The 15310-nt window shown below is 39.2% G+C and overlaps 1 protein-coding gene across 3 annotated transcripts in view; it reads left to right on the top strand.

Moving 5' to 3' along the window:
* Positions 1 to 1482: 1482 nt before the first annotated feature.
* Positions 1483 to 15310, top strand: part of kif26ab (kinesin family member 26Ab) — a 160296-nt gene continuing 146468 nt past the window's right edge. Inside the window, exons 1-2 of one of the 3 annotated variants that reach the window (XM_057344802.1) lie at positions 1483 to 1951; positions 3778 to 4014. In XM_057344802.1, the coding sequence (XP_057200785.1) occupies positions 1817 to 1951; positions 3778 to 4014 (372 nt within the window). In that variant the 5' untranslated portion in view covers positions 1483 to 1816. Of the gene's footprint in view, positions 1952 to 3266; positions 3511 to 3777; positions 4015 to 15310 lie in introns of those variants that run through there. The other 2 variants (XM_057344801.1, XM_057344803.1) reach the window with 2 other exon arrangements.

The following is a 15310-nucleotide window of genomic DNA, read 5'->3' as shown; positions in this document are numbered from 1 at the left end:
ACGCTCCGCCTTGCACCCCACTGGTGAAGCTCGATGTGGTGCGTTAGGGTGGAAAATATTTCAGGGGTCTCAACGAGAAGCCCGGAGCGATTTGACTACATGCACAAGGGCAGCAGATGTCGAGCTGCGCTCCCACGAGACTCGATCTGCGGAATTTCATCATCGTTTCGGGATGACCCTGCGCCGTCCAGTAGAGGGGAGTGAGCGAAAAGGCTTGTGTACGTGGTAAATCACCTTTACAATGGATTGTAATCATCGGGCCCTAAAGGATTAATGTATGAGTGACCCCCCTCCACTCAATACAGAGCTGAAAAACTAATCTGAAAAGCCTCGGGCTATCAATGCAGTTTACGACGCAGAATATTGGGCTTAGTTGATGACCCAATATCACTTCCTATTCACAATCAGACTTGTCAACAGTCAACTGCCTAATTTCTTTAATCGGAGCAACAATGCCCGCTTCTTCAAAGGACAGTCCACAGAAACGAGTACATAATAGCAATAATGTCTGACTGCTTATCTACAACGCTCCTCTGTATGCTTGAGATAAGAGTTTTATTAAGAGGACAGCAATAGTGCCGTGTGTTCGGCTTTCAAAGCCCAGCAAATAACTGACTTTATCTAGCGTATAAAGCTTCGTACTTAAGATGCTCAATCACAGCCCGGTTTCGTATTCGTGCACAGAAAACACGCACCAGGGAGTCTTTGGTACGGTCCGCTTGGTAGCCTATTAAAGAATCTGGTATTCAAAGCCCACTGACACGTGTTAAATGTTTTGGGTTAATTGTTTGTTTCACATATAAATTCATAAAGGTTTGGAATGGCATGAGGATGAGTAAAATATGAAATGTAATGTGTGGATGAACCCTTTAACGCAATATTTCAGTTTTCAGATTGAGGTCTCAACACGTCTAGTTCATAGTTATAACGCCATAATTAGGCCTAAAATGTATTTTAAGGCATGTCCGGCATTGAAAAGTTTAGTTGTTATATTATACTTCTTGTCGCGCAAATATGTTAGCTACTTCTATTAAGAGTAAATAGGCTATGTTATTAAACGCACTCAAATTATAAATCTTAAATCAATCTATGCACACATCTGAAATATGCTTTCAAAAGCAAAAACATGGATTACGTATCTTGTAATATGGAATGTCATACGCATTAATCCTAAACAGGGAATGTCAGAGTGGAATCTGTCGGATATAGTCAAAGCGACTATTAATCAAAATGTAAGTAAATTTGTCTTCAGGTTGAGCATCCTTGTCTGCGCTGGAGTCAGTCCTTGCTTCCAGGTTCTTTAGTCTTCTCACTCACATCACAATTGAGCTCTAACAGCGTGGTCCGCTGTGCGCACACTGACTGAGCATCAGGCGCGAGACCGACAGACCATACTAGCCACGCGGGTATCAGTGCAGAGAGAGAGAAAGAGGTGGAGTTGCTCAAGGTAGCCCACAACACGCTCCATGAGTTCACTCCAAGACACAGTGTAGACAAGACAAGGCGTAGACAGCCTATCGCACAAGGATGTACACTGACATCCCATGGATGGATTGCACGGGGTTCTTACGTGCTTTGACGATTATCAATATCTGGATGTATGATTATTCGTGGCAAGTAAGTTGGAAAGGAAGCGGAAATATCTAGATGAATTATCAGTTGGATGTAGGCTATCTAAAAAGAAACATCTGGATAAAACTATGCTACTGGTTTGGAATCAGAGGGAACAATCTGTAAATGACTCCGAACTCCAGAAATCTTCAATGACTTCACGTTTGTTATAAACTGGGCGAGGAAATAAAACCACACTCGCGCGATGGATTTACAAAACTCTAACGGGTCGTCTGGGGCGGATAAGCAGAAGCCCAGTTTGATTGACCTGGGGACGTTTTACGTGGACGCTGACATAATATTTGGATTTACTAGCCATCTTTTAAAGAGAAAAGCCAAGGTAAGCATATCACAGCCTTTAGGGCAACGTTGACTAATTTACAGTAGGTAAAACTGAGATTAAAAGGTTTGTTTTTTAAAAACACTTATTTTAACATTTTAGGCCAGTCATGAATATATCTTGGGAGCTATCACAATTTACCATTGGTTATGGAGTTTGGGATTTTATTTATTTCAGCACCACGAACAGCTCTCTTCGTCCTCAGCAATTTAAGCTGAAGCCCACACATTTATTTGAACTTATTTAAATCTCATGAATTGTTCCAGGCAACAAGTACATGTTCAGTAATAATAGCTCACGCGACTTTAAACACCGTACACTAACTGCTTGGTGAAATTGTTGCGCATGTAACCATTAGCCTATCATAAAAACAAGCAAGCTTAAACTGAGGAAAAAAGACATCCCTATGAGCTTTATACACAACATGCTAAAAGATGTAGTTTGCTTTGTATGTAAAAATTCACGAAAAACGTGAAAGAAGAAAATGATCCAAACTTCGCGGAAAAAAACAGCAGAAAAACGTTTAAAACGTACGAAAAACGTTTAAACAAAATGCGCGTTGTGTCAAGCCAAACATTAGCCTAAATATTCTAAAACAGCAGACTGAAGTATTTTCTCCTCATTCTGTGCGCTCGCGTCAAACGGTCCGTTATCGATGGATTATTGGACCAGTTGCGCTTTCACAGACAAAGGATTGAATGTGGCTGATTTTAGGCGGGGATTGGGATGACAGGCTATGGGTTGTGAATTAACGTCACGTGACCCCAGTATACACATCACCAATATCAAATATTTAGCGATGAATAATTAAATAATTAAACGTTTACAGTTTCCTGCAAACGGAAATGTTGTAGGCGCCAATTAAAACAAATACCAGAGGGTGGCGCCAGAGATAAGCAAATGACATCTTCAGACAAGCATCGGCAGTAGTCTACATCATATTCACATCAGTAGACTAAAGCAATGAATTGTAATATAAAAGGTGACGTAATTTATGTCAGAACCCGGAAATGTAAATTACCCGTTAAGATAAATTAGATTTTTGAGTTTTGATGATGTGACGTTTCGGGTTTAGTTATTTTAAACAAAGATTCGTGGGTTTTAAAACCATTTATTCATTTGTTTATTATTTACCTTTAAGTCATTTATTAAATGACACAAGCGCTGTTTTCACGTTATTGTGTAAACAGGCAGTGTAAACTAACTTCACAACCACCGCATGAATAGTGTTTGAAAAAGTTGCAGAACACGCACAAGCGCGCAGCTCCACCCCTCCAGCTAAGTGATCGAGCAGCGCACATTGACAGCAGTCAAACTTCGCTTCGGCATACGCGTCGTCATGGGATTACAGAAAAGACAATCTTCACCACGGGAGTTAAATCATGATTATTGTTTTGCGCTACAAACAACACTTCAGGAACTGCGTCCCTAATCCATGTGCGTAGTACGATTTTAGAAAAAGTGCGGTAAGTGCACTATTGAAAGTTTTAATCATTTATACTGAGATGGATTTAACGAATGGGGATTCACATGAAGACGTCCAGATCAGACGATCAACTGTAAGTCCTTTTGTAAACATGCTGAGAAGTTATTTTCTTTGAAAGTAACTTAAAGTTTGGTGACACTTTACATATTGTTTGAAGTGCATTTACAATATTAGAATGGCAGAATTATTAGCCTGTATGATTACTTGTAAGTAGAGAAGTGGCTTGCAACCACACAGAGAACTGTTATGAATATAGTTTTTAATGGCAAGTTTAAATACATAAAAATCTGTATTTGACACATGAGCATTTTATAATATGACTTTGTTTTCTTTACACAAGGTTGAAAGCTGTTCGAGTGGAGAGTCTTCGTTTTCACTCGAGCTCAGTCCAAGGAAAAGACTATCAGTGGAGGAGGAAAGGTGCGCCAGTAGACCACCACCCGAGGGTGCAGGAGCGGTGAGCGTCTCAGAATCGGACAGGCAAGAGACGAGGGCAGATCTGTGCAAGCAATGTCAAATGACTATAGTTGAACTAAGGAGACAAGCCCTTGCTCTTGCCGACCCCTCTTCCTTAAAGGTCAGTCAGTTAGAAACATTATTTTCATGCCATTGCAAAACAAGCAAACACATCCAAGTCAGGGAAAACCTTTATCACGTTGAACAATGTTCTCTTTAGAAGACCTGCTTTAAAACTCGCAGCAATACATGACTATGATAAAGATCTTTTGTGAGTTTCAAGTAGCACTTGACTTTCACCTTGGCCTTTGAAGTGCTGAAAGTTTTTCTTTGTTCCATTCTGTCACTCTGTTCTTTTCAGCGCATTGAGAAAGCTTTTGGGTCAATGAGATGGAATTCACGGTTATTGCCCCTTGAAGAGCGTTTTGTGTAAGATCTCACAAGCTGATGAAAAGTTGACACAAATAAGCCCCGTCTTTCTAGGTTTATGACACCCTTAACAGAAAACCGATATCCCATTCAGGTGCCTATTCACAAAGTTTACAAGTCATCAAAAGGTTAATCTTTTTACTATCATAGAGAGCAAATATTTCAACAACCTCTTTTTGAAGACTGTTAAACTGTAGGCTTTGTTGTGCTTTAGCATGATTATTTAGTTAGACTTTTTTCACATATACAGTCTGAAATGCATATATTGCTGGATTTATGCGTGACCATGGCTTCACCATGGCACTTCTTTAAAATGCTCTGTGAATCACATCCTTGCTAGTTGTTTGATTTATGGTCAAAGTGATGATGAAATCCCATCAAGCTGGAGCTAGAGGGTAGGAATGAGATATTAGAAACTAAGAAACTGTGATGAGCTTGCCAATGCAGAAAGTATAATGAAAAGAGAGCTATTTGAAAGAAAAATTAAAACTATTAAGGGAGCACTAAATGGACTAAAAGTTGATTCAGAATTCGAATGAGCTTTGCAGATAAGCATCTAGTGTAGAGTTTTCATTCAAATAGTGGGATTTTGGGATCGGATGGAACTTGATGTCAATCCCTTAGTCACAAAAGCGAAAGTAAATCCACAATCTGACAACCAGACCAATTCTTGTTCTGTCATAGATACCACTGTATGAAACTTTCGATGTCTCCACCCGTGCATTTAGTTTTCCTGAGTGTTGGAATTTGCAAACTGCAACACCATCCACCATTGTTTGTTTACAGTGACTGCATTCAATCTGTTCACTTCCTAAAGCCAAAAAATGACTTTTCTCATAACCTTCCCTTTTGGGAGTTCTTGACAGCTTCTTACTTTCACACACTGTATTCATGGAGGGTATGAGAGTGCCAGTCTTTGAGAGTCTGTGAAGAGGAGGGGGTATATTGGAAGTGGCCCATTGTTTTAGGAAACAATGCTTATCTCCCCCCGTCCGTCGACATTGGGGGAAGAAAACAGTCGAGTGGACTTGCTGTGGAGTCTGTGGAGGAAGTGGAGACCCAGTTGACCTTCATCACGCATTCAAAGTGTTCCTGTATACCCCTTACCAAATTCCCACCACAGTTAAATATAGGCTGTCAGCTTATATTGTTGTCTGACTTGCTGCTTGGGTTAGCCGCAGGTTTACCCCTCCTCCTTGCTTTCTTTTGTGGCTGTGTTTTAGGAGAGATCTCATGCTTAGGTAGGATTACAAGCCCTCCGGTTTGCTTTGAATCCCCCCTCAAGTTCTCCTCTCTCCAGGTTACCTCAGGGGATATAAAAGGCCTTTGTATCTGTGTGCATGTGTATGACCTTGCCCCACCCCAAAATGTGTTTTTGGGCAGAGTGGATAGTGCATTCAGCACATACTAATAATATACCCACTTATTCTCATTTTAGGTCACTAGAAGTAGGATCATCCAAAGTTTGACTGCCCAGTTTCACCATAGCACACTGGTCTGGGTGGTCTGCTCCAGGTGTGGGGGATAAAGCGATGGGGTCAAGCCGGAGAGGTTGCGGTTCTGTCAGCCTCTCTACTGATGACTTAATAAGACTGAGCGTACATTGGGAATGGGAGTTCTGGGTTCCCCACAGTATAGGAGAAGAAAGGATGCTTTGTCCAGATAGAGATGTAGGGTGGTTACCTGACCTGAACTTCTAGACTGATGGTTCTATATGAGAAGCTACAGAGGCTTACTGTTTATCAGTTCTTGTAGAAGATTTGTGCAGGCGTGGGTGGCATATATGCTAGAATTCCTTGTTTAAATTGTTTGTTTTGTAACTTTTCCCAGTTTTGAATTGCAATTCAGTCTTCTATGTTCATTATCAAAACTGCACTTACTCAGGGTAAAGTATGGAAAACGTACTAAGTTTCAGATATTATCCTTCCCTTATGACCCAGCTGCACTTCAGTGGTTCATACTAGAGTTATTTTCCCAGAGCCAGCATGTATTGGCAATGAGAACTGGTCTCTATGTTTTCTAAGTTGGTTTTGGTTAGTTATTGGAATGCATTTTCGTTTGTAGTGAAAAATAAAACAATGCAGACTTTCCGGTAGAAGCATCTGTAGCCAGATTTTGTACTATCAGCATAAAGTCCAACTTTGCACTTTGTGCATTTCACATTGAGTAATTTGCATATGACCAATCGAGGAGCGAATACATACAGTGACACCTTTGTTTTCCAAAGTCTCATTTTAACTGTACTTTTTAGTACACATTTTAGTCTACACTGAGATGCAACCCCAGAGTTTTCTAATTAAAACGAGGTCTGCAGCATTTCCAGTTACAAACTGAATTAAAATGAATGCCTATGTTAGGTCAGGAGCAGACTCTGCAGGCAACTAGAAAAAATGACCTTGTGCATACTATTAAATGCAGTTTAACAACCTTTTTAGATGTCAAAATCCCACTGAAGCCATTCTGAGATAATAATCTTAAAAATTGGTCCAGAGTGAGTCTTTTTCCAGAAAATGCATGGTCAGCATCGCAGCCCAACCAGTGACAGGTCGTTTCTTTGCGGTCTTCTGCCAAGCACACGCTCACAGGCGGCAATTAGTCTTTCTTCATGCCCCACAGCTTTTAATGGCTTCTCTCTTTTTCACCAGGTTTGCTTTGAGACCGCGCCATCCTTTGTTTTATTATTTATTACCGATGTTTCCTTCGCCTGATATCAGTGAGGAATGGTCTCTCCACTTCAAACAATAAAGAAGCTCTCCCCTCTGTAGTTCATTCACTTCAATGTCAAGGCACTTAACACCTGAACAATGCTGAGGATGGAATGCCTGGAAGCTTAACCCAGGACAATGGACAAAGTCTTCATTGCCTACATTGATTGGCACTTAACTTGTCACCAAGCTTCAGCACACAACAAGAGACCGTTTTTGCACAGTTGACGCGACTCTCGGTTTTCAAGTGGTCAACGTTATCTGTAAATTATATCTCTTATACAATAACAATTAACTGGTAAGCATTAACTTGAGAAGCCTAAACTCTTTCATTCTAGTGGCAGTCAACTTCGGTTTCAAGATCAGTCAACAAAATTTAAGGTCATTTGCACCTGGGTTTCAGCAATCTAACAGAATGGAATGTATAGACTTTCCGTTGATGGAGGACTAGGTATATGGTATCACATTTAATAAGAATAATATGTGCTTGGGGGCAGTCATTATTTCATTTTCATTGTCCAAAGAATGGCACTGAAACGGCTGTCATCAATTATAATGGCCTCATAATGAGGGTCTATAAGTTCTCTGTTGTGACATGTAAGAAGTTTAAAGTCCATTCACAGGGCAGGTCAAAAACACCTGCATCCCTCTGCCCTTCGAATGGTGCATGAAACCTTAGACCATGGTTGTAATGAGAATACTTACCTCTCCTGTGCTATCAGTCAACTCTCCAAAGTCCCTTGTGACCGGCCCCCTAAAACCCTGGGAGAATTATGTAAAGGGAAAGCTAGATGGATTTGCACTTTGGCTTTCATTAAGAGCACTTAACCCCTGCAGCTGTGTGTGGATATGTGCGTACGAGTGACACTGGGCTCTTAATTGTTATTTGAAAGGTCGGTTAGTGTTGCCACCGTGGGACAGAATTGTATAAGATGGGTGGACCAGGCACGATTAGACTGTTCTTCTGGCCATTAGGTGGAGAATTAAGATGGCGATCTTTTACACACTGTGACCCGATTGTCACATTCAGTTGGTTGTTATGTAAGACACTCATACTCTGGTTTTATTGCATGCCAGCTTTCAGAAGTATTATGAAAAATCTCTGAGGCTTGAAAGGACGTGGCATTTCAAAGCAGATCCAGATTAATAAAGCAAAACCTCTAGCTCTACGCACATCACATTTATACTCTTACCTCTTGTGTGTCAATAAGCCAAGCATTGTCATGAGCAAATCAGAATTTCCCAGTTACTTTCAACGTGGCTCAATGCCCAAAGGCATTCTGGTTATACCGAGGACTTCAATTATTTCCTCACACCCCAGCAGAGAAAAGGTTCTCACGAGAAGCGAGGCTGGTTGGAGGCCTACTGGAAGTCCTGGTTTGACTTGCTCCCATTCTTCACTCTCAACCCTGCAGGGGAGGTTTGCCTCGCAATGCCACAGCAGTCACTATAAATCACTCAGATTTTATTACCGTATATCGGTTCATGTTTTAGTACTTTCGTATACCTGGAGTTTAAAAGAAATTCAAAGCAGTTTATCGGAACGTTCGTGACGAAATCGGGGCGTATGGAATCTGAAGAACTTTTTTTTTCTGTCAATCACACCTTATTTACCTGCCTGTTTTGACATTTTTTTGGTAGGGAATCTTCAAAGAGAATTCATATTGATTAATGCTAATTGTTTTCTTTCCAACGCCGGTAAATATGTTAAATATTCCGTTTACTATAGCCATAAACTATTGACTAGTAGTGTTTTAATAATGGTCAGCAGTGCATGTCCTCCTGGTTTGCCTCTCAGAGGTTCAGGGCTCCAAATCTAGAGATTTAATGCACACTGCTCTCACTTTCCTCTTCTTTCCTTTTCAACCCTGACACCCAACCATGTAGGAAAACCAGAATGTAAACCACAGGAAATGATGGGATAGACACAGCCAAGTACTACATTGCATTATTGATGTTTACTCTGAGCTCTGGTATCTGATTCCCAATCAGTGGAGGTTTAAACTCATTGTTTGCTTCTGGGCTGTGTCACTGTTAAGCTGTTAAGATCCGCTGAGATGACTGATAAGTTCTACCTAATTCTCTTCCTATTCTCTGTATTATTCTTTTGATATAATGACAAAGCACCTGTTGTGAACTTGTCTTTTTAAAACATACATTGATGGTTACTGATATAGGCTAGTACAGTTATATAGGCTACAGGTGATTGTTTCAGACATGTTGATTCTCACTGACAAACGAAACATTTGTCTCACAGGAGGGACATTTGGCTTCGGGTCTTTGAACACAATGCATTTCCTCCCTTGTCCTCTAGAGGCACAAAAGCTTCTCTTTTGAAAGCTCTTTTATTCATTTGTTTTATGTGGGGACTATTTTTTGACCTGGTGTGAATGTTTTTATCTTTCGCCAGTTAAATCAATACTGTGTCCTTTAATTTAAGTAGTCATAATTATTTACTGGCTTTTATTTGGCATAGAAGAAACTAAATAGAGTAAATCGACATAACCACATTAACTATGGGCATGTTCTAAATCTTACAGCCAAAAAGTGATCAAAAACAACACATGCGTCTTTTGCTGAGGAATTTAAAGGAACACTCTACCCCCAAATTAAAATTTAGTGATGAATTACTCCCCCCCCCAAGTTGTTCCAAACCTGTATACATTCCTTTGTTCTGTCGAACACAAAGAAAGATATTTGGAAAAAATGTTAGCAACTGACATTTCTGGGACATTGACTACCATAGTAGGAATAATTGAAATGCTAGTCAAAGGTGCCCTTGAACTGTTTGCTTTCCTAAATTCTTTAAAATATCTCATTTTGAACAACAGAACAACAAAAAAAGATACAGTCATTTTTCCTACTATGGTAGTTAATGATGTCTCAGGAATGTCAGTTGCTAACATTTTTCTGAATATCTTTCTTTCATCAGAACAAAGAAATATATACATGTTTGGAACAACTTGAGGGTGAGTAAATTATGATAAAATTTTCATTTTTGGGTAAACTGGGTAAACTGATTTTTCAGATCTGCTATCTCTCATTAAAAATGCTATATGGTTTAATATTTTGTTTTAATGCAAACATATTCATTACATGCTTAAGCATGACTAAAGTGTCTGAATTTAGGGACACTTGTATCTTTTGATATCCATAAAATCACCTCTGTGTTTATATGACATGATTGTGATCATGACTAGGTTGGAGATATGCAGATGAAGGGAATTCAAAAGCCACAATGTTGGCTCTGCATTGCCATAAAGGTTAAAAGTGAGAAGAAACAGACTCAAAACAGAGTTCACACTTCCTAGTTCACATCCATCCCTCCTCTTTCTGTATTTTATCCCATGCTGGCAACAACAGAAGGAAACTTCTCAATGTTTTAGGGTGTGACACAGGAAACAGGCTGAAGGGGGCCTGAGCTGAAGGCGGTGTGTATGTGCACAAGTGAGTGGCATTTGTGTTGGCTGTCTAGGAATCCACACCGCTGAATCTTTGTAGAAAAAAGAACATCCACCAATGTTCGAAGCAGAATAATTGCCATTCTCTTACCGTGCCTTTCTTTGTCCAGTCCTGTCTGCTATTATACTAAATGTCAGGGTGACTGCAGGCTAGCAGATAAGAAAAAAGCATTTGTTGTTCCACACTGACTCTCAATATCAAGATCTCAGATCGGTAGACTGCCTGTCTGACTTTGCATTCATGGGCTAAATGAGTAAACTTACATACGCTTTGTTTTTGTACCTTTTTATCTTCATTTTATGTATTTTAGGAAGAGGCTAATTTGTATTAATTCGGACGATGTGAATCGTACAAAAACGTGCATTTATTAGAAAAACGCCATACTGAAGCCCCACCCCTAAACCTAAAATCACTGATGCAAAAGCAAATTGATTTTACGAATTCATACCTGTTTCTAAAAGAAATATATTAACACAAGAAAAAACGGTGTTAGTAAAACTATTTATTTAGTTCTGTAAAGGTGTATGTTTTCTTATTTCCATTGTCTTTGTTTATTGGACATAAGAGGTGGGTGTGATAAACCTAAGTCATTCCCAAAGGAAATGTGGCAACAGCCTTTATATCTGCCATGAATGAATACAATCCCAAACAACTGCAAACTTTTTTAGCAAGAAACAACAGTTTGGCCTTGACATCAGTGTCACTGGCGCTCATTGTGAGCTCAGCATGTCTTTGCATTGATGGAATACATGTAAGTTTGGGAGGATCTCCTGTGGTGTTTGGCTTGGCGTGTGTGAGCCTGATATGAGAGCGTGTGATGCATTCTTAGTATGCCCTTATTTATTCTTCATTCTGGAGAACTCATGCTGATATGTGCCTCCATAAATCTCGGCATGAAAATGCCAGTCAGAGTTCACACCTAACTTCATTTCATGCTTCACCGTCTTCCTCTCACGTCTGTGTGTTAGCGTGTGTGATATTTTGCATTAAATTATGCTGCTTTATCATGGAAAGATGATCATTTTTTTGTGTTCGAGTGTGTGTGTGTACGTTCAGAATTTATTCAGGGTTTTCTATAAGAATTGTTTTATGGAAATGTTCCTCTCAAAGAGATATTTACTCAGCCATTAAAGTAAAAAATAAATGATTTGTCTCACTTTAGAGGCTTCAACAGTTCAACAAAAGTCACTGCTTCCAAAGGTCTTTGTCAGTCTGGATAAAAGTTACATTGCTTTGTTCATCCTCATTTAGACATTTAAAGTTTTATTTGGTAATTACTTCTACTATCAAAAAACTACTAAAAGTTTTCACTACATTTTTTCTGGGAATCAAACCCATGCTCTTGGCATCATTACCACTATGTTTTACCAGTTAAGCTACCTTGCTGTTTTGATATAGCAGGCTTCCTGCCAGGATATTCTAATCTCTTCTTTATGGATTTGTAATTAGATTGCATCTGCCTTCTTCTCACGTTTCTCACTTAAACAGGCTTTTCATGACAAAGAGCAGATAAGTGTAAGCTTGTTGTGGTTACTATCCCTCTGTTATTTCTATTTTCCTGTCTTTATCGCTCTTTTTGTGATGGACGTGCAAAGCCTTGATCATTTGTAACATTGTAGAGGATCACACTTTAGCGTAATTGCTTATTATAAATAAGGGCTTAATGTTCTTTAAATTTTCATTAGGGAAGATGACGGCTGAAAAAAATGAATCACTTGCATGTATTTGGAGTGCTGCTGGAGAGCCAGATTTTCCCTTATTTTGGTTAGGTCACAGTTCACCTACAGTTAAAGATGTTTTCCAGAACAAGTCACTGCAATTTATGCTTCATTATGTCGACTCAGTGTTTAAAGTATGGTGCTGTAGATCTACAGATTCAAATGTTTTTGAATTAAGTTGATATGTAGCAGCCTATCTGCAGCATTTTTTTTAAAGGTCCAGTCTGTAGTTTTTAGGAGGATCTAGAAATGCCATATAATATACATTACTATGTCTTCAGAGGTGTATAAACCCCTTACACAATGAAGCGTTATGTTTTTATGACCTTAGAATGAGCTATTTCTATCTACATACACCGCGGGTCCCGTTCCATGGTATTTGCCATGTTGTTTCTACAGTAGCCCTAAACGGACATACTGCTCTATAGAGCGTGTTTTCATAAATATGTTATCTCCTCCGGCAAAGAAGCGAAATCGCGACATCTAAGTTCTGTGCAGCCGTCTTAGTGCTTCGAAAGGCTTACCACTAGATGCCGCTAAAACTACAAACTGCTCCTTTAAATGAGTAGTTGGAGTCCATTGAAGTCCACTATATGGAGAAAAATCCTGGAATATTTTCATCAAAAACCTTAATTTATTTTCGACTAAAGCAACAAATACATAAACATCTTGGATGACATGGTTGTGAGTAAATTATCATGAAAATTTATTTTCAAAGTGAACTACTCCTTTAGTCTTCGAATTTGTAATAGGCCCTATTGTCTTCTTCATTTTAACATTGTATAGTCAAAAGTGCACCATTTAACTAAACATTCCGCTAAAAAAAAATGTTGCAGTGTATGGACTTAAATGAATTGTTTAAATTTAGAGATAATATGCATGGGTATTAAGCTGTGTGTGCAATACAATGTGACCACCACTGGTTGAGAAAACTACTTTATTATTAAAAACCCACTATACAAACTATAAAATTAGTAGTGTCACTAGTTTTAGTTACTGTAGTTGCCCAACACCTATTTATCATCACATTGGTTTATTCTGTCACGCCAAACTTAATAACAAGCACCATTAGAGGTCACAATAGATGCTGCACACCACACCTCTGATTAGCCAAAGTAATCCTCTGGTTGGTCTGAAATTGCTTTCATTCTACTGTTCTGTAGAGCCCAATCCTTAACCATGGCCATACTAATGATGTCACAACACAAGGACTCTGTATTATGCCATCTGTTGCCACAGCACCATTTATGATGTCACAATGCTATCGTCCTTCTCCTGGCCTGAAGTTACTCGCAGGCTTTTATGATGTCAAAACGACAGCATCATCCTGGAGAGCTTGTGCTTTACTCTTGCAGCGTGTCAGCTATTTTACCTCACGCCTCTCTTTATGAGCCCCACTACAGCCTTTCCCACAGACATCAACCGTTTTTTGCTCCTCTGTGTAAAAGCTTTACAGAATTGGACACTTAAACAGCGCAGCCAGTGCTTTCACACCACACTGCGAAGTCACGTCTTTAGAGCAGTTACAGTTGCAAGTTATGTTTGATCCCTCTGGTCTTTTCATGAAAGGAGCAGTTTAATTATCAGTGACGCAGCTATTAATGCGCGCTTGTTATGTTGTTGTAAAGGGGCAATGGGTGGTGTGGAGCAGTCTCGTGTTTTACTTTCCCACACTGTCTGAGCCAGCAACCGTAGGCACAGCTATTTCTGTTTTACTCTTTCATGTTCCCTGGAAGTGCCACTAATGAACTCGGCTTCTTTTTTTTACTGAATGGTATGTAAATCACAGAGTAGATATGTGTCTGTTTATTGAATGAGTGCCAGACTTTGTAAGATGTCCTCTATAGCCTTTAATCTAAAATATTGACTGGTTGAGATCCACTAGTGTATCAAATACTTGTCCATTTGTATGAGGCTTCTGTATTTATTTTGTTTTTATTCACTTTTTAATTAAACTGGCAACCTGGCTGAATGTGAAAGTGAAAACAGCTCATGGACATGATTCTGCTCTTTAAAAATGTATTTCAGTTGTGTACTAATGTTGGAAGGTTGATTTAATCATATTAAAGAATATTTTTGCTCTTTTATATTACCGACACGTTTCTGAGTTCATCTTGCAAAATACTAAACTTTTTGTGAAATTGCAATAGCTATAACAAGAAAAGGTTATAAGGTGGCATATTTCTCTTGATTTATTATGTCATAGTAATACAGCGTAGTATTCATAAAAGTGTAGTGACTGAAAAATATCTAAAAAAAATAAACCAAAGGCATACAGTACAAATACAGTTTAAAGGTATAATTACAAAAGGGTTGGTTAGTCACCCATAATATTAGCAAGTTCCAGACTGGCATACGTGCGTTGCCATATTTCAGAAGACTTCTAAAATTCAGAAATCTCTGAATTGTCGTCTCATGATGTCACCACTTGATGTAAAACCAGCATAATTTGTTATTCCCAAACATGATTTATGTTGCCATATGTACAAACCTGGAATGGAATGCCTTTGAACCTTGAGGTCCACATCCACCACTACTGTGGACAACTGAGAGCCCCCAGTGGAAGGGGATACACTTAAGAGGTGCACCTGTTGCTATGACCTTGGTCAGATTCCTGCTGAAGTTTATGGCTCTGCCTTCAGGGGACGGGAAGAGACTACTGTCCAGCCAGATTGTCTGACTTTTGGCTAAATTCTAGCTCTCCTCCCCCTATTGCTGCTCTGTTCTGGCCATGGGAAACCTATCCAAGGGTGGACACGTCACTCTCTGCTGTCCACTAGATGTTCATACTGCATTATAAAGCATACGTGAAGTGCACAAGATTACACATATTGTGTTTTTGTAAAGACATTGCTGTTGCAGTGGGTGTGGCATTATTGGAGCCGTCAATGTATGAAACAAATATTTCTTTGTTTTCATTGAATGATGTTATTGGCTAGGAATCCTTACTGGCTCCTGACATCACTATGAATAATGGATATGCTGTGTTCTATTCTATTCTATTCTATATAGACAATATTAGTATTGGTCATAAACTTCAGTTTAGCGGTTTAAATAAAAGTGAAATAAATCTTGCTCATAAGTTTTGGACATATCTATCAAA

This window comes from Triplophysa rosa, linkage group LG10 (genome assembly GCF_024868665.1).
Source record: "Triplophysa rosa linkage group LG10, Trosa_1v2, whole genome shotgun sequence".
Classification (NCBI taxonomy): Eukaryota; Metazoa; Chordata; class Actinopteri; order Cypriniformes; family Nemacheilidae; genus Triplophysa; species Triplophysa rosa.
This window is presented reverse-complemented; position numbering and strand designations above follow the sequence as displayed.